At 42.9% G+C, this 23,029-nt stretch overlaps 1 protein-coding gene across 1 annotated transcript in view; it reads left to right on the top strand.

Annotated features, from left to right (window-relative positions):
• Positions 1-23,029, top strand: part of LOC119424076 (C-Jun-amino-terminal kinase-interacting protein 4) — a 128,745-nt gene that overhangs the window by 44,361 nt on the left and 61,355 nt on the right. The window contains exons 6-9 of the mRNA XM_037691547.1: positions 3,814-3,966; positions 4,074-4,131; positions 21,926-22,056; positions 22,262-22,319. Of these exons, the coding sequence (XP_037547475.1) occupies positions 3,814-3,966; positions 4,074-4,131; positions 21,926-22,056; positions 22,262-22,319 (400 nt within the window). The remainder of the gene's footprint in view (positions 1-3,813; positions 3,967-4,073; positions 4,132-21,925; positions 22,057-22,261; positions 22,320-23,029) is intronic.

Here is a 23,029-nt window from a genome sequence, read left to right as displayed (position 1 = left end):
GGCCATCTTTGTGAAAAGAAACCGTCCATCATTAAACAGGGGTGGAGCCTCCATGTTCAACTGTCCCCCTCTTACAATCAGAATCAGAATCAGAATGCCTTTATTGTCATTATACACAGTACAATGAAATTAAGAGCCACTCCTTTTTCCAGTGCAAAAACACGCCTTAAGAAAACACACATTAAACACACTAAAAATATAAAAATGTAACGCAATATAGATATAATAATGAAAGTAAAAAATACAAGTATTACACAATTATATTGCACATTATGGATATTAGTGAGGTAGTTAAGGTGACTGAGAGTATGAAATGTCAGTAGTATTGCACAGTAGAAGTCCAGGTGTTTGGGAGGTTAGATGATTAAATCAGTGCATGTGTGAGTTCAGGGTGGTGATGGCTTTCAGGAAAAAACTGTTCTTGAATCTGTTTGTTCTTGTTCTGATGCACCTGTAGCGTTTCCCTGAAGGTAACAAGTGAAACAGTTCAACACCCGGGTGTGAACAGTCCTTGATTATGCTTTCTGCTCTGTTGAGGCAGCGTGATGTGTAAATGTCCATCAGGGAGGGGAGAGGGCAGCCAATTATCTTTTGTGCTGTCTTGACTACTCTCTGAAGCCTCTCCCTGTCAGCCAGGGTGCAGCTGCCGGACCATACTGAGATACAGTATGTCAGCAGGCTCTCGATGGACGAGAGGTAGAAAGTCAGCAGCAAGTTGGTGTTCAAGTTGTGCTTCTTAAGGACTCTTAGGAAGTGTAGTCTCTGCTGAGCCTTCTTGATGACCACTGTGGTGTTCTCTTTCCAGTTTAGGTCAGCAGAGATATGGACACCAAGAAATCTGAAAGTGTGAACCCTCTCCACGCACTCGCCGTTGATGTAAAGGGGGGCTAGGTTTGTGCTGTGCTTCCTGAAATCAATAATCACCTCCTTGGTTTTTTTGATATTCAGAGCCAGATTTTTCTCTGAGCACCAGGTTGCTAGCTCCAGGACCTCCTGTCTGTAAAATGTCTCATCTCCCTTAGAGATTAGTCCGACCACTGTGGTGTCATCAGTACTGTGATTGCTAGTATCACTCAGCCTCCTGTGAATAGTAAACAGCCATCAGGTGATAATGAGCCATTGTTAGGCTGATGGTCCTTCTTGACCATGTGAGCAGCTGGTTTTGGTTGTCAGTAGCAAACTGGTTGATCCACTCTGAGAAGGTGCTTTTTATAAGACTGAGCTGAATACAGCACCTCAGACTGAGGAAGTGTTTCGGATGAAAGGCTAAATGTTTCTACAATTTTTTTGTTGTTTTGCTTTTTTTTTTTGAATGTCCAGAAGACCAGATTTAACTTTTTTAGATTTTTAATGTGATCATTCTGAGGCGTTATCCTCTTGGTTGTTCCTCCTCTCAGTTGCTTTTATGGTTGCTTTTATCCTGATGTTATCTGATGTTCACTGTTTGTAGCACTTTGAGATTCATTGTGAATATAAAGCGCATTATAAATAAAAGTTATTATTACTATTATTATTATTATTGGCTCCCAGTCGAGTTTAGAATCCGTTTTAAAGTTCTTGTGCTGACGTACAGAACTTTAAATGGCTCCTGTGTATCTTTGTCAGCTTCATTTTCATTCAGTTGCAATCTTTTTTAGAACACAACTTGTTTGAAAATTTTCAATCTGGCTTCAGACCCCATCATTGCACTGAATGTGCACTACTCAAAGTACAGAATGATATTCTTTTGTCCCTCGATGCCAAAAAACCTGTTCTGCTGGTGATGTTGGACCTCTCAGCAGCTTTTGATACTGTAGACCATCAGGTCCTGATCACTTGTTTGGCTCAGCAGGTTGGCCTTCAGGGAGTTGTGCTCGAGTGGTTTAAGTCCTATTTAACAGACAGAACTTTCTCTGTTATGATTGGTGATCTGTCCTCTTCTTCAGTCTCTTTGACCTCTGGTGTACCGCAGGGATCCATTCTGGGGCCTGTTCTCTTCTCACTTTACATGCTACCATTAGGACCCATCATTGCACGCCATAATCTGTCTTTTCATCTGTATGCAGATGATCTACAAATCTATCTGCCGGTCACTCCCAGTTCCTCACTCAGTTTCATCTCTGTTGCCAGCTGCTTAAACGACATTAAGCACTGGCTGTCTCAGAATTTTCTCCACCTCAATAACGATAAAACTGAATGGATTTTATTTGGTGCTTCCAGTAATTCATGCAACATCTCTCCCAGTCTAGGTTTTCCGCTCCCCCACGCCAACCAGGTGGTAAAAAATCTAGGAGTGGAGCTTGACTGTAACTTAAAGCTAGACAAACAGATCAGTTCTGTTGTGAAAACCAGCTTCTTTCAGCTCCGTCTGCTTTCCAAAGTAAAATCACTCCTTAGCCGTAGTGATCTGGAGAAGGCCATCCATGCCTTTGTGAGCTCTAGGCTTGATTACTGTAACGCCTTATATGTGGGTATTAATCAATCTTCTATCTCCCGTTTACAGCTTGTACAAAACTCTGCTGCTCGCTTGTTGACTAACACACGTAAATATGAACACATCACTCCTGTCCTTTCTTCTTTACACTGGCTCCCAGTTCAGTTTAGAACACAGTTCAAGCTGCTACTGTTTGTTTTTAAAGCTTTGAATGGCCTTGCACCACCTTATATTTCAGAACTTTTGAAAGTCCACCAGCCCAGCAGAGCTTTACGGTCTGCTGGTCAAAATCTGCTGGAGGTGCCTTGCTCAAGGTGCAAACAATGGGGGGCCCGGTCCTTTTCTGTTGCAGGCCCAGCAGCCTGGAATACTCTTCCCTATGAGCTGCGTGCCATCTCTGATCTGGTTCTGTTCAAGGCCAAACTGAAAACATACTTATTTAAAGGGGCTTTTAATGTTTAACTTTTAGTATTTTAGTATTTAGTATTTTTTTAATCTCTTTTACCTTCTTTTATTCTGGCTGTGTTTTTAATTTGCACTGATTTATTGTGTCCTGTTTTTATTTGTTTTATCTTGTAAAGCACTTTGGTCAATGCACGGCGTTGTTGGAAGGTGCTATAGAAATAAAGTTTATTATTATTATATTATTACTGGACTATCAGGTGTGAAAACACCCTCAGTTCTGGGGACTCCTCTAGAACCTTTGGAGATGACTGTACAAAGAAGGATTCTTCATAAAACGAAGAACATTATAGACAACCCTCAGCATCCTCTTCATCAGACTGTCATACAACAACAGAGTGTCTTCAGTCAGAGACTTCTTCAGATCTGTTGTAGGACAGACGCTACAAGAGATCCTTCCTGCCCACAGCCATCAGCATCTAGAACAATTCTTTAATGATCCATATGATGAGTTACAACAACATTAAATTTCCCTTTGGGATTAATAAAGTATTTTTGAATTGAATTGAATTACAGGAGCAGCAAACTGGAGCTGGTTACAAAACTAGAAAAAGACCAGTTAAATATTGAAACGTTGATCCAAAGACTCACCAGTATTCATCAGCGTTCATAATCAAGAGGACAAGCTGGCAGGGTGAAAAGACGGACTAAAACAACAAATAAATGGACATAGTATGAAAACTTTGAGCTCTGAGTTTTACATACAGTTTTCTGCTTTGTTTCAGTTTTCATTTTTGTACGTTTTTGAATTCATAATTATCAGGCAGGTTTATTTTACTGAGTGATAAATTTTAATTCACAGCAACTTCAAATTGGAATAATTTCATCTTATAGATCTACATGGAGTTCAGAAATTACTTTTCTACTCCATGACAAAAAATAGATGGTGGTCATCCTAGTGTTTTAACATAGGATAATCATTTGTACGTGTTTTGCAGAAACGCTTTGAATGTGGTGAAAAATGACCTGATCACTCAAGTAGATGAGCTGTCATGTGAGACGGAGGTTCTGCGAGGAGAGCTGGATGCTGTCACTCAGGCCAAGACCAAACTAGAGGGGAAGAACAAAGAGTTGGAAGAGGAACTCAAGAAGTGAGTTGATGTCAGCATACAGTGTATTAGCATCATAGTTCACTGCTTGACAAGCAGCTGTGTGTAGACATGTTTGTACAAGACTAGGTTGGGTGCTTCTGTTGCAGAGTTAAAGCAGAACTGGAGGAGATCAAACACAAGCTCAAGAATGACAACGAGAACGATGTGAGTTCATGACTGTTTATGTCTACAAACATCTACAGATATGTAGATTTAAACATAATTTTATTTGTGAATTTACATAGGAACAATTTATACATTTGCTGGGCTCTCATTTGCAATAAAGATTTATACACTGTATACTTATACTAATTTATATACAACATTTTTAACAGTTCACATTTTCCAAAATTCTTAACTTTCCATGAATCTTATTTATCAGGGTCATACCAGCCTTATACTTAATTTTCTTCATCTGCAATTTCTGCATCCTTAACAAACAACAGTGTTTCCCCTACCATTATACAAGCAGGGTGCCCCACCCCGTTAACAGAACTGAGCACCCCACCTATGAAACCGACCCCCCCCCCCCACACACACACACACACACCTGGCACTGACATAACACTAAGCTAGCGGTGCAAAATGCAGGCTCTCTTGCTAAAAAATCTAAAGGCCGCACTCAAGTTGCCACTTCTCTCAAGCTGAACACCCCCCCCCCCACACACACACACACACACTCAAAAACTGTCTGTATAAACCACGCACAACTCAAACGTGTCATGCTAATGTGACAATTGGCAAATAATACACAATAACATTTGAATTTGTTGCCAACAACGCCACCTGGATTTTCAACCAGGAAATCACAAGTTAGGACACACAGGTACGTAATTGCAATAAGCAAGATACACTGTTCAAGATTTACAATATTTATTAAAAACAGTAAATCTCAATACCTGTATTTAGATAAAAGAAATTTTACCAGAATAAAACCCAGCTCCTGAGGCTTACCGGCAGGTGCCAACAGACCTGTTCGTGATGGAAGACTCCCGAAAAGAACCACTGCAAACATCCGTGAAATCACACTCACTCCTTGGATGTCCCTCCACCTAGTTGTGTTAATCACTGCAACATGCACACGAAGAAGGGATGCCATCATCCAGGTCAGCGCACCACCGCCGTCAGTCCTCAGCGGAAAAAAAAAGAATTAGAATTAGAATCAAATTTATTCAGTTTAACTGATGTAATTATGTCCTCAGTCCATTTATATTTCAGCAATCTAAATCTTGTGTTGATGAACTCGGTGTGAATTTTAATGCAAATTGAAGCCCACTCCTCATGTAGAAACTCCACTCCCAGTTCTTCGCTCCATATTGTCCGTATTGTATCACAATTTTCTGACAAATATGTCATTAATAGATTGTAAAGTTCTAATATTGCTGCTTTATGTAAGTTGTTTTTTTACCATAACTTTTTCCAGTTGTGATTCTGAGGGTTTGGTTATGCATCCATTTTGACTAGTTCTGATGTAATTTCTGAGTTGTAGAAATTTATAGAACTATTTGTTGTCCATATTGTATGTGCATTTAAGTTCAAATGACATCATATTATTGGATTTGGTTGGGTACCAGTCTTGACATTTTTTTTTTTAAGCCTTTAGATGCCCAGTTCTTAAACACACTATCAGCTTTCCCTGGACCAAAGTAGTGATTTCCCCATATGGGGGAGCTGTCATTTCTAACCCGAAACCAGGTCCGGACCAACCTGGATTAGGGCCAGTCCAGGTTGTTATAATGTGATAAATGGGCGGGGTGGGGTGGGGCGGGCCGGGACGGTCTCGGGCTTTTAATTAGGTCAAGATCAGCCGCGATCCAATTATATGATAACATGGCCTGCCATACATCCACCATCCGCACATGGCCATTTCACCATGCGCTGACTGGCCTTGAATGAGGTAAAAAGTTCAGTTAAGCTTCAGATGGGACTGTACTGCCAGGCAATGATCCATCGCCCAAATGGACGTTCATTCTGCCGCTGCCTTCAGTGGACGTGCACGGCCGACAACCCAAACAGGTGAGATCCCAAAGCAGACGCGTGTGTCAGAGCTGTCCGCCTGTCTCAGAAATTCAGAAGAATGCAGTCAGAAACAGAGTTTAAATGCTTTTTTATGGTCATGTAAGGACAAACACCTCTCAGCTCCGAATCTTCTGCCGCGTTTATTCAACTGCGCGTCCCTGACCGTTAATATGTCGGGGGGGGGGTTCGGGTTTGGACCAGTAATTACTGTTAATTCGTCGGGTTGGGTGGGGTTCGGAAATTATGACTTCAGGCTGGGATCGGGACAGATCAGATTTTTTGGGCCCGAATGCGACTCTAGTGTACCGGGAGCCTTATGTTAGGCTCCTTAATGTTCTTTTTCACCTCAAACCATACTTTTATCATATTTTTCTTATGATTGGATTTGTTTGTTTGACTTATTTTGACTGTTCATCAGATACAATGGGAAAGGCAATTTTAAGCCATCAGATTCCATTTCCTGCCACTGTGGGGCCATTCCTGTCCCAAAGTGGAATTTAATTGCTTTTTTAGACCAGATTGAACTTTTTTGGATTTTTCTACCTGGATTATTGAGCATGCATCAGGATAGTTAATTGCTTTTAGTTGTGCAGCCCAGTAGTACCACTTCATATTTGGACACTTCAAACTTCCTTTGTCCTAAGGTAGGTTTAATGACATTTACCAAATAAATCTGCCAAATAGTTTGTTTATTTTGTGGAATAAATATTCAGGTGGGTGGAGAGGGATATTTTAAAATAAGTGTAGTATTTTAGGCAGAATACTTATTTTAATAGCATTAATTCTACCAATTAGGGATAAAGGCAGAGGTATCCGTCTATCTATTAAATGTGTTATTTCTTACATCAAAGCAGTCCTTCTCAAATAGTGGGGAGCGCCCCACTGGGGGGACCTGGAGCAATTCCAGTGGGGGCACGTGTGACCCTGGGGAACATGTTTTTTTTGGAGGGGGGGGGTTTGCATCAGGGAGTAGGGTTATTTGCACCATTCTCATTTTGCCAGGGTGCGTTTGGCAACTGTTTGCTTGGATACGGCAACTCAGGGTTACTAATAAAGTTATGAACAAATATGACTGAGCCATGCTTGAACCGTGTCTCTCCCCTCTGCTGCTGAGATGATAAATAAATAACACCGACACCTCCGCTGCTGTTTTTATTATGCTCAGGACGCTTGTCACCTACAGCATGCATGCAACAAAGAGTAAACTCAAAGCGAGAGCAACACCAGCCCCTTCTTTCCTCTTTCGCATTGACAATTTTTTTAGTTCTATTTCGTGTAAGTTACACCCTTTAAAAGCTGTCGCTTTTGGATTTACCCATGCGCAGCACGCCGAACACTGAAAACTTCTAGTCCACGCCCATCTGCTGTGTGGGCCCCACCCGGTCCGTTATAAATTGCATCTGGACCGGAGCTCGACTCCCGTTTTTCTTCAGCCAATGCTAAGGACACAACTTCTACAAAACAATAATAGAAAGAAAAGAAGAATGATGACTTCAATTAAAAAATCGAAGACCATCCGTCTGTGCCAGGCGGGCTACATCTTATCGACGGACCAGCATGTCGTGTGTGTGAAAGCTGCCTGACCACGCTCGGCAAGCTTTGGGTCCGCTCTTCTCCTGTCCAGCCTGTAAACTTCTTTTGGCTGAGGAGAAGCAGCGCCGGTATGAGTTCTTTTTCTCTGAGTTGGTCGAGTTTCAACCGAGGGGGGTCTGTTCGCTCGAGGAATTTTTTAACTCTCTGAACACGGAGTTCGTGAACACTCCCCCTCTGATGCAGAAACAGCTAGCAGCCGCACTTCATCCTCCTTACAAGAGGTTTGGAGCCGGTGTTGTCTTCTATGGTCGCCCCTCCCGAGCCCCCAGGGGTTGTCCACCACTCTGCTTCACAAGCTCCTGGAGATCAAAGGGAGGTCGGCGAGAGCCTGCGACCTGGAAGTGCCTGAACTGGTGGCCCTGGCCACATCGACCCTTCTGGCTGGAAGGTTCGCCGCCCAGCATATTGGACCCTGGACCCGGTCTGGCCCTGTTTCCTGGCTGTGTCCGCTCTCCTCCTGGGTTCAGCCAACGATCCCTTAAAGCTGAGGGTTCCGGTCGCCTCCTACACGGCCATCACCAAAGTCAAAGAGCTCCTTTAACTCCTCCACGCACCCATCAGACCCACCTCCTTGCCTGTCAGAGGAGTCGAGCGCTGAAGGCAGTTGTCAAGAAGCACATAATGGTAAGATGTTTAACAAGAAGTTAAAACACAAACAACACAGGTAAAAAACATGAACCTGCAGTTAAAGTGAGAGCTTTACGCAGGAATTATTCGTGTCTTTTTCCTGACCAGCTGACAGAAGTGAATGCTGAAGTTGAACCTAGATTGAAGCGGTGCTTGTTTTGTTCATCCGCTAGCGCCGGTTCTCATCCCCATCCAGGAACGGCCGGGGACCATTGTAAGAACCTTTACATAGGAGCTGAGAAACAGCCCTTTTCTTGCCAGCTTCCCATGGGTCAGTGCAGGCGAAGCGCCCCCCCCCCCCCCCCCACACACACACACACACAGGATACAACGTTGATAAAAGGCTCAGTTATTGTTCTCCCGTTTGAAACAAAACATTCACACGCTTCCACTTTCGGAGTGCATAGCAGCGTAGCAGAAAACAGGCAGCCTGAACAAATGGTTGCATCATTTAATTCACAAAGGTTACACACTGCAGTTTGCAAAAACACTGCCAAAATTCAACGGAGTGTTAGAATCCCATCTCACATCCCCAGAACAAGGCATAATCCTCCAATCAGAGCTGATGAAGCTTCTGGAAAAAGACGTGATTTCCAGAGTTTCCCCTGGGAGAGGAAGAAGACGGTTTTTACTTTCGGTACTTCCTGGTTCCGAAGAAGTCGGGAGGGCTCAGACCAATTCTGGATCTGCTTGTTTTCAACAAATTCATCATGGAACGACCCTCTCTCATGCTGATGGTGAAACATGTTCTCGAATATGTGACACGAGGGGATTGGTTTGTGTCCATAGACCTGAAGGATGCATATTTCCATATTCCAATAATAAACAAACACAGGAAATTGCTCCGTTTTTCTTCCAGAGGGTCTGTTTTCAGTACATCCGTTTGCCGTTCAGATACACGCTCGCCCCATGCACGTTCTCGAAATGCATGGAGGCAGCTCTACGACTGCTTGGAACGAGAGGGATGAAAATCCTGTTTTATTTGGACAACCTCCGGCTGTTATCTCAGTCCAGAAAAGAGGCAGAGGCACAAACAGTTGTTTTAGTAAATCACCTGTCCCACCTGGGATTCACAGTAAATTGGTAGAAGAGCTTTATAATTCCGTCCTAGCGAATTACATTCCTGGGAGTGAATCTATACTCAGTGAACATGACAGCTGTCCTGTCAGATCAGAGGAGGGAATCCCTGATGCCATTGCTTTGTTTGTCTGGCCCCTCAGAACAGTAACGGCGCTGACAATCATGTGACTGTTAGGAATGATGTCAGTGGCTCACGTTGTGGTGCAGCTGGGGTTCTTGTTTTTGCACCAACTGCAAAGATGGTTCTATCGACTGAAAGTCGACCCTGTACGTCACAAACTGCACCTGATCACCGTTCCTCCATCTGTGGGAGTGGATCTGAGCTACTGGGAGAATTCCCTGAACCTGTCAGAGGGAGTTCCCCTAGGCAAAGTGGTGTCATCCACGTCGGTGTTCACAGACGCGTCCCTCTCCGGCAAAATCCACTACGGCTGTTTACGCTTCTAAATGGTCTGCTTTTCAGTGATGGTGCCTAGAAAAGGAGATGGACCCGACTTCATGTTCCCTGGGCTGCATTTTGTCCTACCTGCAGCTGCTGTTGGACAGAAATTTAGCTTTCAGCACAATTAAAACTTATGCTGCAGCAATCTCTTCCTGTCATGAACGTTTCAATGATAGAATAGTTTTCAATCACCCTTTAACAAAACATTTTCTGAAAGGTATGTGCCGGCTCAAGCCAGTGACATGCGCCCTGGCACCACAGTGGGATTTAGTCTTCGTTCTCAGTGTACTCACTAAAAATCCGTTAAAGTCTCTGGACCAGATACCTTTGAAGTATCTGTCGCTCAAAACAGCCTTATTATTAGCTCTGACATCAGCTAAAAGAGTGAACGACTTGTCAGGTCTGTCCGTCGCTCCTTCTTGTCTCAGAATTCAAGGAGACGGGAGCTCAGCAGAACTCCGACCAAACCCTGCTTTTATACCCAAAAGCATAACAAGTTTGTTCAGGTCCAGAGTCATTATGCTGGACGGGTTCTGTCCCCCTCCCCATAAAACAACGGAGGAGAAACAGTTTCACCTGCTCTGTCCAGTACGTGTAGTATGAACAGGGTGCAGATATATTCATACATTTAACGGGTTCTTCATTTTTCTGAACTGTGTAAATGTCGTGCATTGAATTTAACAGAAATGTAACGAGAGACGTTATTTATCTTTGACCCATCAAAATGAATGCGGTCATTTATTTACAGAATCAAAGTTTAACATCAAACATTTACATTAATTTGGCAAAATATGAAAATAACAACAGCATAGTTTTACAGGAAGTGAGAACAATACGGCGATTGTTTTCACTTTTCAGCTAAAACGGCAGACATCAATTAATCAGTTTTACAATCGGGGAAAACCATACGGCCATGATTTTCCGTTGCATCACCACAGACATTAATGAAAACATCTGGATTAATTTTCTAGCAGAAAGGAGAGTTTAAAGATGGAAAATGGAGATTTATCTTACAGAGAGATGTGTGAGGGAATTTTTCTGTAGTACCAGAACAACACGCTCTTTGGAAAATCAGCTTGGCCACGGTACGCTTGGTCGAAATAGAACTTTTACCTGGTTGATGATAGTTTCAGCGTCGGTGTAGAGTTCTCCTTTTGACTCTTTTTCAGCGTCTCCGTGAGGACAGCTAACAACCCTTAGGAGTCGTGTGAGGTTATCCAAACAGAAGTTATAATTCCCAACATCGTCTCTGGATCAGCTTGAATGCCTGCGTGTGCATCCAAGAACTCTGAGCTCTTTTCTCCCACTCTTTCAGGCTCTTCTTTTCTCGTCTCGACTCATCTCGACACAGACTCGACACAGACTCTAGAGAACCGGGAAGTTGCCACATTTAAATGGGTTCGACTTCCGGGTCATTTGAGAGCTTTTTGATTGGTGGATAGACCAGAACAGAGGTGTGGTTTGTGATGTAAGGTGTTATGGAAAGTCAAGGATAGAGATTAAGATTGTTTAAAACAGACAGAAAGATTGTTGGAGAACTTCAGACTTCGTGGAGTCAATTCACCTAGTATCTTCTGTGAAAGTTAAACATGACATTTCTTTTCAGTAAACTTTTTAGTTGACCGAACCTCGAACTCTAACACACTTACAAATTTGCTCATTGAAGACAGAAAATCAAGAAATGCATATTACCCTGATTTCTTCTTTGAATGAGGAATAAAAATCATTACTTACTGTTTATGTAAAATAAAAATGAGTAGTTCTCTTCAACCTGTAAACATTGTTTGAACTAACACAATTTGATTATTAAAACATTTGTAAAATAGTAATGATCATATAGAATTGTCATTTCTACTTGATTAATTCAAGAAAGAAAGTCTCAGGATGGGTCAAACTGTATTTCTGGATGCAGATCAATGAAATGACAGTTTCTGACCCACAAGGTTCTTAAGGTCAAGGGTTTTGACCTTAGGCTTAGTTTGACATCAGGTTAAGTTCACTACAGTCCCCCCTTTGGAAATCATCACCTGTCCATGGGGATGAATTCCAACCGTGAACTTACACCTTCAAATGTCCTTGAGCTTGATGTAATCCAGCAAGGAAGACCAAAGTCAAAAGTAATCCAGCAAGGAAAACAAAAGTCAGAAGTAATCCAGCAAGGAAAACAAAGGTCAGAAGTAATCCAGCAAGGAAAACAAAGTCAAGGTAACTCCACAATGTAATTCCATTGTGTTGATGATAATTCCATAATGTTGTTGGTAATTCCATTGTAGCAATGCTTTAACCCCTTGGAAACAGAGTCTGTAATCCACTGGAAAAAGTCATATAATCCACAACGGTAAATCCACAACGATTGGAAGTGTTGATTAATCAGCATACAGAGGGGTACCCTTGGATTGAACTGAAGATGCGGCCACTGGATGAAGAGTGAAGACCAACGTCAGGATTGCAGGTCGCCTCCAGCGAAGGTCGTCTCCAGCGAGGTCCAGCCTGTGCCGTTCTGGTTCAATGTGTCATGCAATTATGTGGTTTAAGGTGGGCTTATGAAGGGGATTTTACATAAGGCCTTAAACTATATGCACCTGGTGTGTAAGCTATTATGGTTGGGAACAGCTACAACTACCAGTTAAGGGGTGGAACATGCTGAAAAGGGTAACTACAGGGGTTTATGCCTATAGAAAAGGGTTCCAAACTATTTTTCCATTTCTAACTTGGTTTAAGTTAGCTTTACATGGTAAAATATAGTTTGGTGCAATTGTCTGTTGTCTTTTAGACGAACGACTTGAGATTGGGTGTTTGGTTTCCCCATAAATGTTTTGGAAGTCTATGGCGAGACTTATCAAAAAGAATTAGCTATCCCCCCGAATAGAATTGTTCGAGTAGGTTCGGCTTAAGCGTTGTGAGATCAATGTAGATTATGGTACTTAAGGTAGCAATAATATACATTGACTCCGCAAAGATTGCAATTTAGCGAATGAACTGCATGTTGGCATGGTTAAAGGCCTCTAAGTCTCTAACTTGACTTACACGCAAGATTCATTCTTACCTCAGAAACAACCAAAACCAATTCAACAACGTTTCAACACCGACAAGAGTAGTGACTAAGCAACTAAAAACATCGTTTCACTGCTTCACCTCACCCTGGTTGTCAGATTCAGTCACGCTGTCCCGTGTGAGTGGCTTCTTCGCAGACCCGCATACGCGAGGCATAATCATATCGAGGTGCGCTGCATGGCGATCCACGTCGACTCGGAGTGACGTTTGGCCCCGTAACAGGGATGCGAGTATCCCACACAATACGAGGATTATCGTCAGTAGCAGGGCTATGATTAACGTGTCCGCGCTTGACCACGCATAGGTAATTGGTTGGATCGGGTTCTTACTTGTGGACCTGAGGGACTTGAGAACTCGGTTTATTGGTTCCACGTCGACGACTTTGGTGCCTTCAAGACGGATCCTTCCCAGAGTCTCTGGATCTATGTCTATAGACATATTCCCCAGGTAATCTGAGTCATCCAGAGTCGCGTCCCATTGTTCCAGATCGAGGTGATAGAGCGTCAAATCACCAATGTGTATGGTTGTTCCCTGGGGAACACTGATCCACATTGTTTTGTCCGGTAACGTCAAAGGTCTATTTGCCCCAGGTTGATCGTAGGCTATGATCGCCTTTCTTTGAGGAGCGTTCACTAGCCAACGAGAGCCAATTATTTCCGCTTTTGCAGCTTTAGCCAGGTGTCGAGGCGTTACGGTCATTGAGCACTTAAAATTTTCCGGAATAGGTGTTAATCCGCCTATGCCCGCGGTTTTATTCCACATAAACGGTTTGCTCGGGCACAGATAGTGTATCTCCCGAGTGAGAACACACATCTGCAGGTTTGGAGCTAGGTAAACTGAGGGGTTGTCGTCGTGGTACGCAACCATCCTTGGTGTGTCAATTTGAACATGGTTTTCGCCGTGCCAATTGCCAACATTTACGACGTCCCTGAGTCTGTATATGCCGTTTGAGGGAATTATCGGTAGGTTGATAATGAACGCCATTTCAAACGTTTTGTGATTGACGTAGATTGGGATTGCGCTACCGAGAGTGTAAGCCAGGTGTGCCTGTGTTTGCGTAACTTTTTCGTGCGTGGCGGAGCTGAGGATGTCGTTCACCATCTGTAGAGAGACTAGATACGGTGGGATCCTACCGGTGGCTAGTGTATCTACCGACGAACTGATATCTCTAAGCATGTCAGCAAAAATCCTATCCATTAGGTGTGCGACAGCGTAATCCACTTCAACCTTAAGGGCTAACTCATTTACCGCATGCACGAGGGCTTTGATTTCTTGGGTGTGAGTGTTCAGCACTAGAACAGTATCCTTTACGGTTTTAGTCACCTGTGTCAATTGTGTTAGTTGAAGGTCCATTTGCGCTCGGATCTTTGGAATCTCATTCTCTACTTCAGACACGTGTTGTTTTAGAGACGTTATACTGACAGTGTTGTATGCGGACAAACCTAGGCTAAACAGTGATCCTAGTGACGATGCAGCAAGCAAAAGTCCGCCGATGCCGCGCTTTTGCCTTCTATGTGTTCCACCCAACTCTTGTTGGGTGTAGGTGAACTTATGTAGTTGCTTTAGGACGTGTTGGATCTCTGCTTTAGCACCCTCTAGGGATACCGTATACCATGTTTTGTTTAGCCACTCGTTTTTAAGGTTAATGTGTTGTTTGATCACAGTTTGGGAGTCGAAGCGGACGAAGACCTTTCGAGTGTATAGGCGGCAGTCTGATGAGCAATCCCGGCTGGTCCCTCAGAGCGATGCCTGAGGTGGGCCCAAGGGTTACGATCTCAGCTTGCCCTTCTTGGATGGCACCCAAGAGGGTGAAGATTACCAGGAGTGGTACCATCATTGTCCTATAAAAACACAAAGAGATAGGTCTTAGCTTCGTAGTGGTCAAGGGTAGGTCCTGTGAATTTAAACTATGGTTAAGTTTATTATCCATTAGTTATCTTCTGCTTGGATGACCCTTATTCCCACGAGGTCAGATTTTGTGAGATCTTTGTCTCCTGAGGAGTTATTGCACGCCTTGTGTGGTTTAACCTGGTTACGATGTACCCATTTAACATTTGGCTCTTTTTGGCCTTTACTGATTTTTATCTGATAGACAACTGGAGATATTTTGTCGGTTATCACATGGGGTCCAGTCCATCTGGGCATCAGTTTACGGGCGAGAGTTCCGGTCCCGGACTCTCTTCTCCCAGTTTTGGGGGCAAACGTGTAGTACCAGACCCTGTCTCCCACTTGGAGTTCCTCGTAAGAGGCCTTTTGGTCGTAGTATGCTTTGCGTCCTTCAGCTGATTTTTCCAGGTTTTTCTGTGCGAAAGCAAAAGTGTTTTTAAGGTGTTTTTCCAAGTCTTTCATGTATTGTTGTGTGGTGTAGGCTGTTGCCATGGCAGCATCGCCTGGTTGGTACAACAGGTGTAGAGGAAGAGTCATTTGTCGACCTGTCATCATCTCGAAGGGAGAGATGCCAGTCGATGTGTGTGGAGTGGCCCTTATGGCCATGAGGACCAGAGGGAGTTTCACGTCCCAGTCCTTGTGGTTTGCGGCTACGTATTTTTTCAAAATACTCACCACAGTCCTGTTTGCTCTCTCAACCTGGCCTGAAGCCTGTGGGTGGTAGCCAATATGGAAGTTGGCTTTGACGCCTAGCGTCTTCCACAGTTCCTTCATTACTTCACCTGTGAAGTGTGTACCTTGGTCTGAGTTCACCCTGAGGGGAAGTCCAAACCTTGAGAATACATGATTCATTAATAACATAGCAGTGGTTTGTGCTGTGTCATTAGGGGCTGGTAGACATTCTACCCATTTGGTAAACGCGCAGGTTACCGTGAGAAAATATTTATTTCCTCTAGAGGTCTTAGTGAGTGGTCCGACCCAGTCAATCTGGAGGTCCGACCATGGAAATGCAATGCCTCTATTATGCAGTGGTGCTCTGTGAAGTGGTCTGGATGGTTGAAACTGGCCACAGATCAGGCACCCTTTTATGTAGTCTTTGACATCCTTTTTCATTCCAGGCCAATAAGCAATCTGCTTTAATGCTTTCAGCGTGGCATTGTCACCCTTATGTCCTGCGGACGGAAGGTCATGTGCATGGACTAACATCACCCCCCTGTGGTCATGGGGGACCACGAACACAGGTGAGGACGTCTGTCCATGAGCAAAAGTTAGGATGCCCTTAAGTAGTTTTAGCTGTTTGCGCAGCTGGAAGAGGACTTTGAGGTCTGGATTGGAATCCAGCTCGCTTTTCGATGGAGTGTATTTGTCTGGGTCAGTCAGATACAGCATCATCGAGTTAATTGCAGGATCCAACTTCTGAAGTTGGATGATGTCTGGGTCAGTCAACATCGGGCGCACAGAAACTGTGTTATCAGCAGGTTTAGCTGCAGCTTGTGCGCGTGTGACTGCCATTACCTCAGTTGTAGCTTGTGACGACTGAGTGTTGAGTAGCCAGGAGGGGTCAAAGGACCACGTGGGTCCGTCAACGGCTCCTTCTTTGGCTAGGGAGTCTGCAAGGTCATTGTAGTGCTTGTCATCGCCTGGGACTCTGGAGTGTCCTGGGACTTTCTTCCAGAATATTTGTAGATCATGTGATGTCACTAAGTGATCACATGTCATGAAAAGTTCTTTGTGTTTTACCACCTTTTTGTTGCTTGTGAGAAAACCGTTCAGTTTCCACAGAGCGAGATGACACAAGAAACTGAGTCGAGCATAGTTAGAGTCAGTGCAGATGACTAGCGTCTGGATGGAGCGTTCCACCGCCATCCATAGGGCTATTAGGATTGCTACTATTTCAGCGTACTGAGAAGACTGAGAGCCTAATTTATAGCCAAATGTGACCTGTTCTTGGTCCTGGAGGAGTACTCCTCCAACACCTGCTTTGCAGATTGTCTCGTGGTGGAATGAGCATCCATCCACATACATTGTTGCCATATCTTTGCAGATATTGCTATCAAAGAAGTGGTGATTTGGGTCCTCAGCAGCTGAGGGTTTGCTCACAACCGGCTGTTGGGTGGCTGGTACATCCTGTGTACATTCTTGGCAGATTGCCAAATCAGTGCCCAAGTGCGACTTCTTATTTTGACCGTAGCGGATGTCTAGGTTAAAACTTTGAAGTGCCATAAGCCATGTTGCAACACGTGAGTTTGTCACCACACCATCTCTGATGCGTTGGCTGTTCAGAAACGTTACTGGCTGGTGTTGTGTCTCAACAATAATCCTCTGTCCACCAATATAGCAGGAGAAATGTTTCACTGCCCACACAGTGGTCAATAGAGCCTTCTCACAGTCTGAATACCGTAATTCAGGGCCTGCCATTGTTTTGCTGGCGTAGGCCACAACACGCCTGTCTTTGTCGTGTATTTGGTACAGACCTGCACTCATGCAGTAAGTTGAGAAGCCCACTTCCAAGTAGAACTCTTTGTTGTAGTCTGGGTAGACTAAACATGGGGCTAGCTTGAGCCTGTCTTTGAGAGCGTTCATTGCCTGCTGTTGTGTATCAGTCCAGACAAAAGGAACGTCTTTCTTTAAGAGTTCAGTTAGTGGTTTTGCGAGATCCGCATAATGCTCTATGAACTGGCGAGAGTAGTTACACACTCCCAAGAAACTCTGTAGTTCTTTGAGATTGGTTGGGACTTTGAGGTTGTCTAGGCCTTGGGTGCGAGTCAATTGTGGTTGTACTCCGTCTGGACCTACTAGGAGGCCAACGTAGTCCACTTTGGTTCTGCACCACTGGCACTTTGACAGTGAGATTTTAGCACCAGCAGTTGTTAGCTGATTTAGAACGTGGTCGATCTCGGCCATATGAGAGTCCAGTGTTGGCTGTCTCAAGAGGATGTCGTCCACGTAGATCAGTGTCCCACGCTCGTGGGCGTCTGGACATGCTTTGTTCAAAAAGATGTTGAACTCTGCAGGTGAGTTAGCGTAGCCAAAGGGACACCTGGTAAAGGTGTATTGTCGGCTGCCAAAAGTGAAAGCTAGTTTGTGTTGTAAGCACATCTATTTCCCCTTTGCAGCGGGAAACTTGTGACATTTTCTCGTCGTGATCCCGTCTTAATGCAAAGTATTCACTGGACCACAGCTCTTTAGCATCCCTGGCTTCAGATAGTGATGCATTAAGTAACTGTATTTTGCTATTCAGCGAATCAATTTCTGCATTTGCATATTGCCGTGATTGAAACATCTGTTCAGAATGTTTCCTTGTGAGGACCTCGTGTTCACTTTTAAATTGAAGGAAGTGTTCTTCAATCTTCTGAACCACCTCTTTTTCACTGTCTAACCTTATTGCAAGGTAATCAGCTCTCCGAACAACTGCATAGCATGATTCTTTCAGCAAAATTGCAATTTTAGCCAGCTTTCCATAGTTTGACATTGAAATTTTTGTAGAGGTCACACTCTCTGTAACCTCCATCAGATTGTCCACTAACTCTTTTGGGTTCATGCTGTCCGCCTGTTTGATCTGTGAATGTACGGGTGCTGTCAGCATCTTCAACGCATTCTCCAAGCAGTCCGTCATCCCATAAGGATCAAAGTCTTTTTCTAACACACCTGTCATGTTTTTCACTGTGTAGCACTTTATTTGTTTAAAACAGTTGCAAGCTTCAGATATTTTTACAGGTAAATATTTTTATTCAGATGTCTTTGAGTTTTCACACTATTTTAAGCTCTGGGTTTACACAAAAGTACTGTTATAAGTCACTTATTCAAACGTGGGTACCTTTCTGTAGGTTTTACCCCAATTCATGAATATTTAAGTAAATGCTTCCCTGGCAGTGTTACTTGTCATGTGCTTATTTCTTAACAGATACTAGATTACCAAGCTCTTTTTAGTGTATTACACTCTAAAGCACTGAATTTTTAATAAACCTGCAATTTTTCTTTTTAGTCTCACAGCAACATAAGTTTAAAATGTTTTTTAAACCGTTTACTTCCAGAAATCTGCTATTGAACAGTTACTCATAGAACCAAGTGGTGGACAGAAAAAGAGAAGTGGATGATGTGTCAGGATTAATCAGTCTTTCTTCAGAAAAACTGTTATTACTCCTGTCCTCCTGCAAATCTTCTATTTAAAATTAAATAGGAAGATGTATTTTTTAGGTGGCAACTTAAACAGAAAAGTTTCTTTTTCCTGATAAGTTTACTCTTATTTAGTGATTTTGCAATTAAACGTGCATTATCTTTCAAGCAAATGAGTAAACTGTTCAACTCTGTGAATATTTGAACCGTATCTTTTAAAAAGTTTCCAATTTTTCATTTTGTCCCTCCTTGTTTGAGGAATTCAGTGAATGAAAATGTCCTGGTAAATGCCTTTTTTTGCATAAATACCTCTTACTTTTTAAGTGCAAGATAACAGTGATTATTCAGCTAGAGGAAGTTTGTTAACTCAAAGTTCGTCTTACAGAGAAAAAAAAAACGTTTAATTTCACTAAAATACCTAAAAAGCGAAGTGAAACTGTGATCTCAAGTTTCTCCAGGAGGTGGCAGTGTTTAGCTTTTTACAAGCAGGAGTCAATGACGACTTCCTGTGACGTTCGGTTGACATCCTGTTTTTAGCCACTTAGCTTAAAGTTAGCTTCGGCTAAACTCGGTTAAAATCAACATTTCTGAACGAATTTAAGCGTAAACGTGGCGTTCTTTCAACAAGCACGACTTTTTAGCATGAAACATGAGTTTTCTGGGACATATGGCAGCTTTATTTAGTGATTTTAAGCATAGCAAAGGCTCCGGTTGCAACCGAGCTCATTTCCGACATGGAGGAAGTGACGTGACACGTCGCTCATCCGGTCGTTAGCTGTTAGCTTAAAATTAGCATCGCTAGCGTTGTTCAAAAACATCATTTAATGACGGATTTTAAACTCAAACGCGGCGAAATTTCAACAATTAGACTTTGAAGAACTTAGCAGCTGATCAGAATACAGCTTTTAAAGCGTTTTTCAGCTTTAAAAAGCAGATTTTATTTCCCTAAGAAACGAGTTTTCATTTCCGGGTCACTGATTGACACGTCCCTCATCCAATGAGAGCGTTCCACGGCAGCTAATTCAACTGGATCCAACCAATCACGCAGCGTTTTCCCCAGCTAGCATGTTAGATTTGTCTGAACAAGTCCGTCACTTTTCTGTCTTTTAAACTGTCAAAATGCACTTTTTCTGTTAAAAAATGTAACGAATCAACTCTGAGCTTAGCTGAGACTTCGTCCAGTCTTTAAAACGTTTCTCCATCTATTTAAAATACTCGTTCAAACTTATCAGAACCGAACCGGACCAAAACCGGGTCTTGCAGCAGAACCTCCATCCTTTTAAACAGAATAAACGTTTTCCACAGCTCATAGCCAGCTTAGTTACACATAACAGGCGTACAATTTCAGCTTTCATAAAGACTCAATGACACTATTTCAGCTTTCAAAACATCACTAGCTGCAGTATTTCTGTGAGCTTTCTGAGCATCACAGCCCAACACGCTGTGCTCTGCTATTTTTCTTCATGCCAACACGTAAAATCAATCTTTACACGAATACACAGTCATTTATGAGCACGTTGACGGGCCACCAGGTGTTTTCACACCTGATAGTCCGGTAGACTCGGTTCGGTTCGGGACCAATATTCATGACCTTTTGTTACATTTGAGCTGGTGTGTTTGCATTCACACTGCACTGTGCAGTCGAGCCAACCTGTTGAACCAACCTGTTGAACCAACCTATTCCCCCGCTCACCTGTGGTGGTTCTGCACCAAGAACTACTGAAAGAAACATCACAAAAACCTCTGAAGATACTTCTTCTTCTTCTGGAAATAAAAACGGAGTGGCATCAAGTTTTAGCAGTTTTAGGAGTTATATTTTGTAATTTTTCAAAAATGGACTCAGCATGAGCAGAATATGAGGCAGAAGACCACAGAGAATATTGTTTTTCACACAAGGCAGCTGACGGCTCCATATAAGGTAAGAGAAATGCGTGTTTGTTTGCCCTGTGCTGTACTCCACTTCTTGCTTGTGGAGTGGGGCCCGGTCTGTTTGCATTCACACTGTACTTGAACCGCGCTGGAGTTCTCTTCTACCGGACCGAGATCTAGGTTTTACCCCGGGTCAGAGTTCGCATTTTTGTTCCATGACAGAGTTCGATAGCGCATTCACACCTCCCCAAACGAACCGGAGTTCGATTAAAGCGGACTAAACAGGGCTGGTGTGAATGCACCCTTAAGCTCCATGTGGAAACCTTGGTAAAGAAACTGAAAGTTAAACTGGGTTTCTTTTTCAGAAACAGATCCTGTCTAACTCTGAATGCTAGGAAACACCTTGTATCTGTGACTTTCCTTCCCTTCATTGATTACGGTGACATTATTTACATGAATGCTCCTACAAGAACCCTGCAGATGTTGGATGCTGTCTATCATGGTGCACTAAGATTCATAACTGGCTGTGATTATCGTACCCATCATTGGACCCTGTATTCACTGGTTAACTGGACACCATTAACTTCACACAGACTCTCCCACTGGTACATTTTCATCTTTGAATCACTTCTTGGTCTGCTGCCTTCATACATCTCCTCCTACATGTCTCTGTGTGAGTGCAGCTACAGAGTGCGCTCTCAGGACATTATTACCTGCAGTGTTCCCTCAGTGCGGACTGAACTTGGCAAAAGGACCTTCTCTTACTCCGCTCCCATTTCCTGGAATATCTTACAAAAAGATTTGAAGCTCTCGACCTTTGACCTCTCTAAGTGTCTTTAAGATTCTGTTGGACTCCTGGCAGGGACCAATGCAGACTGTTCCTGTTTTTAGTTTTCTTCATTCGCCTTATAATCTAGCTGTTCTTGTTACTTTTTTCTGCCATCTTATTTGTAAAAAAAAAAATCTGTATGCCTTTTTATAACCGTCTATGTCGCTGTTGTCCACTGTTGTCATCATTCTTTGTTGTAATCAGGTCTCTCTTGTAAATGAGTCCTCGAGGCTCAATGGGATTTACCTGTCTAAATAAAGGTTGAATGAATACTATTCACAGTTGCGGTGGAGAGCTGGGGTGTGTGAAATGTTTACTTCTTCCGGGGGAGGGGGGTAGTGGTAACAGAAAATAATTAAGAAGCACTGCATTAAAGGAATGTAATTGATTGCCATCAGCTATTTAGATGTATATGCCCTGAACTCATGATCATCTGGTTGCAGAGTGATGTGCCCACAGCTCAGAGGAAACGCTTCACCAGAGTGGAGATGGCCAGAGTCCTGATGGAGAGGAACCAGTATAAGGAGAGGCTGATGGAGCTTCAGGAAGCTGTCAGGTGGACAGAAATGATCCGGTAAGACAGGACAAGCAGTGAATAAAAACATTCATGTAGCAATGTTATATTTTAACTGGACAATACACAAGATATGTGTACAAACAAAATGAAAGTATTCTGAAACCCAGAGGACACTAAGAGGTTCCCAAAAGAAATCCAAGTGCTGTCCGCATCAAAGAATCATCAATTTATTATTATTTTTTTTTAATCTTTTGTCTTTCAGAGCTTCAAAGGAGAATCCAACCCTTCAAGAGAAAAAAAAATCCAGTCTCTGGCAGTTGTAAGCACCTTTATTTTTATCTGAGGTTCTAAATATCAAGATGTCTTGTAATTTATGTATTTTGATGCATTTATTTTGCATTTCTATGGTCATTTTCTTCAGGATGTAGGTAAACATTGTATGGCTTCATATTTTCATCCTAAATGCAAACACTTTACAATGGAGACCCACCTTTGATGTCAGCTTTAGGAGTAGTCTTTACAAAAAAAATCTGCTGGCTTCCTTAGATAGAGAACTTTATTAATTGGCTTTTCTATGTATGTGAATGTTCCTGTAAAGTGCCCTGAGACAACTTTGTTGTGATTTGGCGCTATATAAATAAACTGAATTGAATTTTAAAAATTTAAAGGTGGACTGGGAAAATCAAACTTTTACAGCAATGTTCAGTATTCTTCAGTATTTGTAATGTTTAGCCATGCTCTCCATTGTTAAGTTTTAAGGAATGGATTTGGTTTGACCTTGGTATTTTGAGAGGCAAAACAAGTGGAAACAAATGGACTCTGATACTATCTCTACCCTGTTTCTGTGTGTCTCTTTATATTCTGCCTGATGTTGTAACGTCTGTGTGCAGGAGGTGTGTTGGGGGCTGGGTGGGTGGTGTTAAGGAGGGAAGGCAGGAGTATAGAAAATAAATTTGACAGTTTAACAGCTCCGATTTCTCGATTAACAGACTTGTGGTGCTGGCTGCAAAATATTGATTTAAAGATTAGT

Source organism: Nematolebias whitei, chromosome 17, assembly GCF_014905685.2.
Source record: "Nematolebias whitei isolate Nwh7 chromosome 17, NemWhi1, whole genome shotgun sequence".
In the NCBI taxonomy this organism is placed as follows: Eukaryota; Metazoa; Chordata; class Actinopteri; order Cyprinodontiformes; family Rivulidae; genus Nematolebias; species Nematolebias whitei.
The sequence above is the reverse complement of the archived record's forward strand: the minus strand, read 5'-3'. Positions and strand labels throughout refer to the sequence as shown.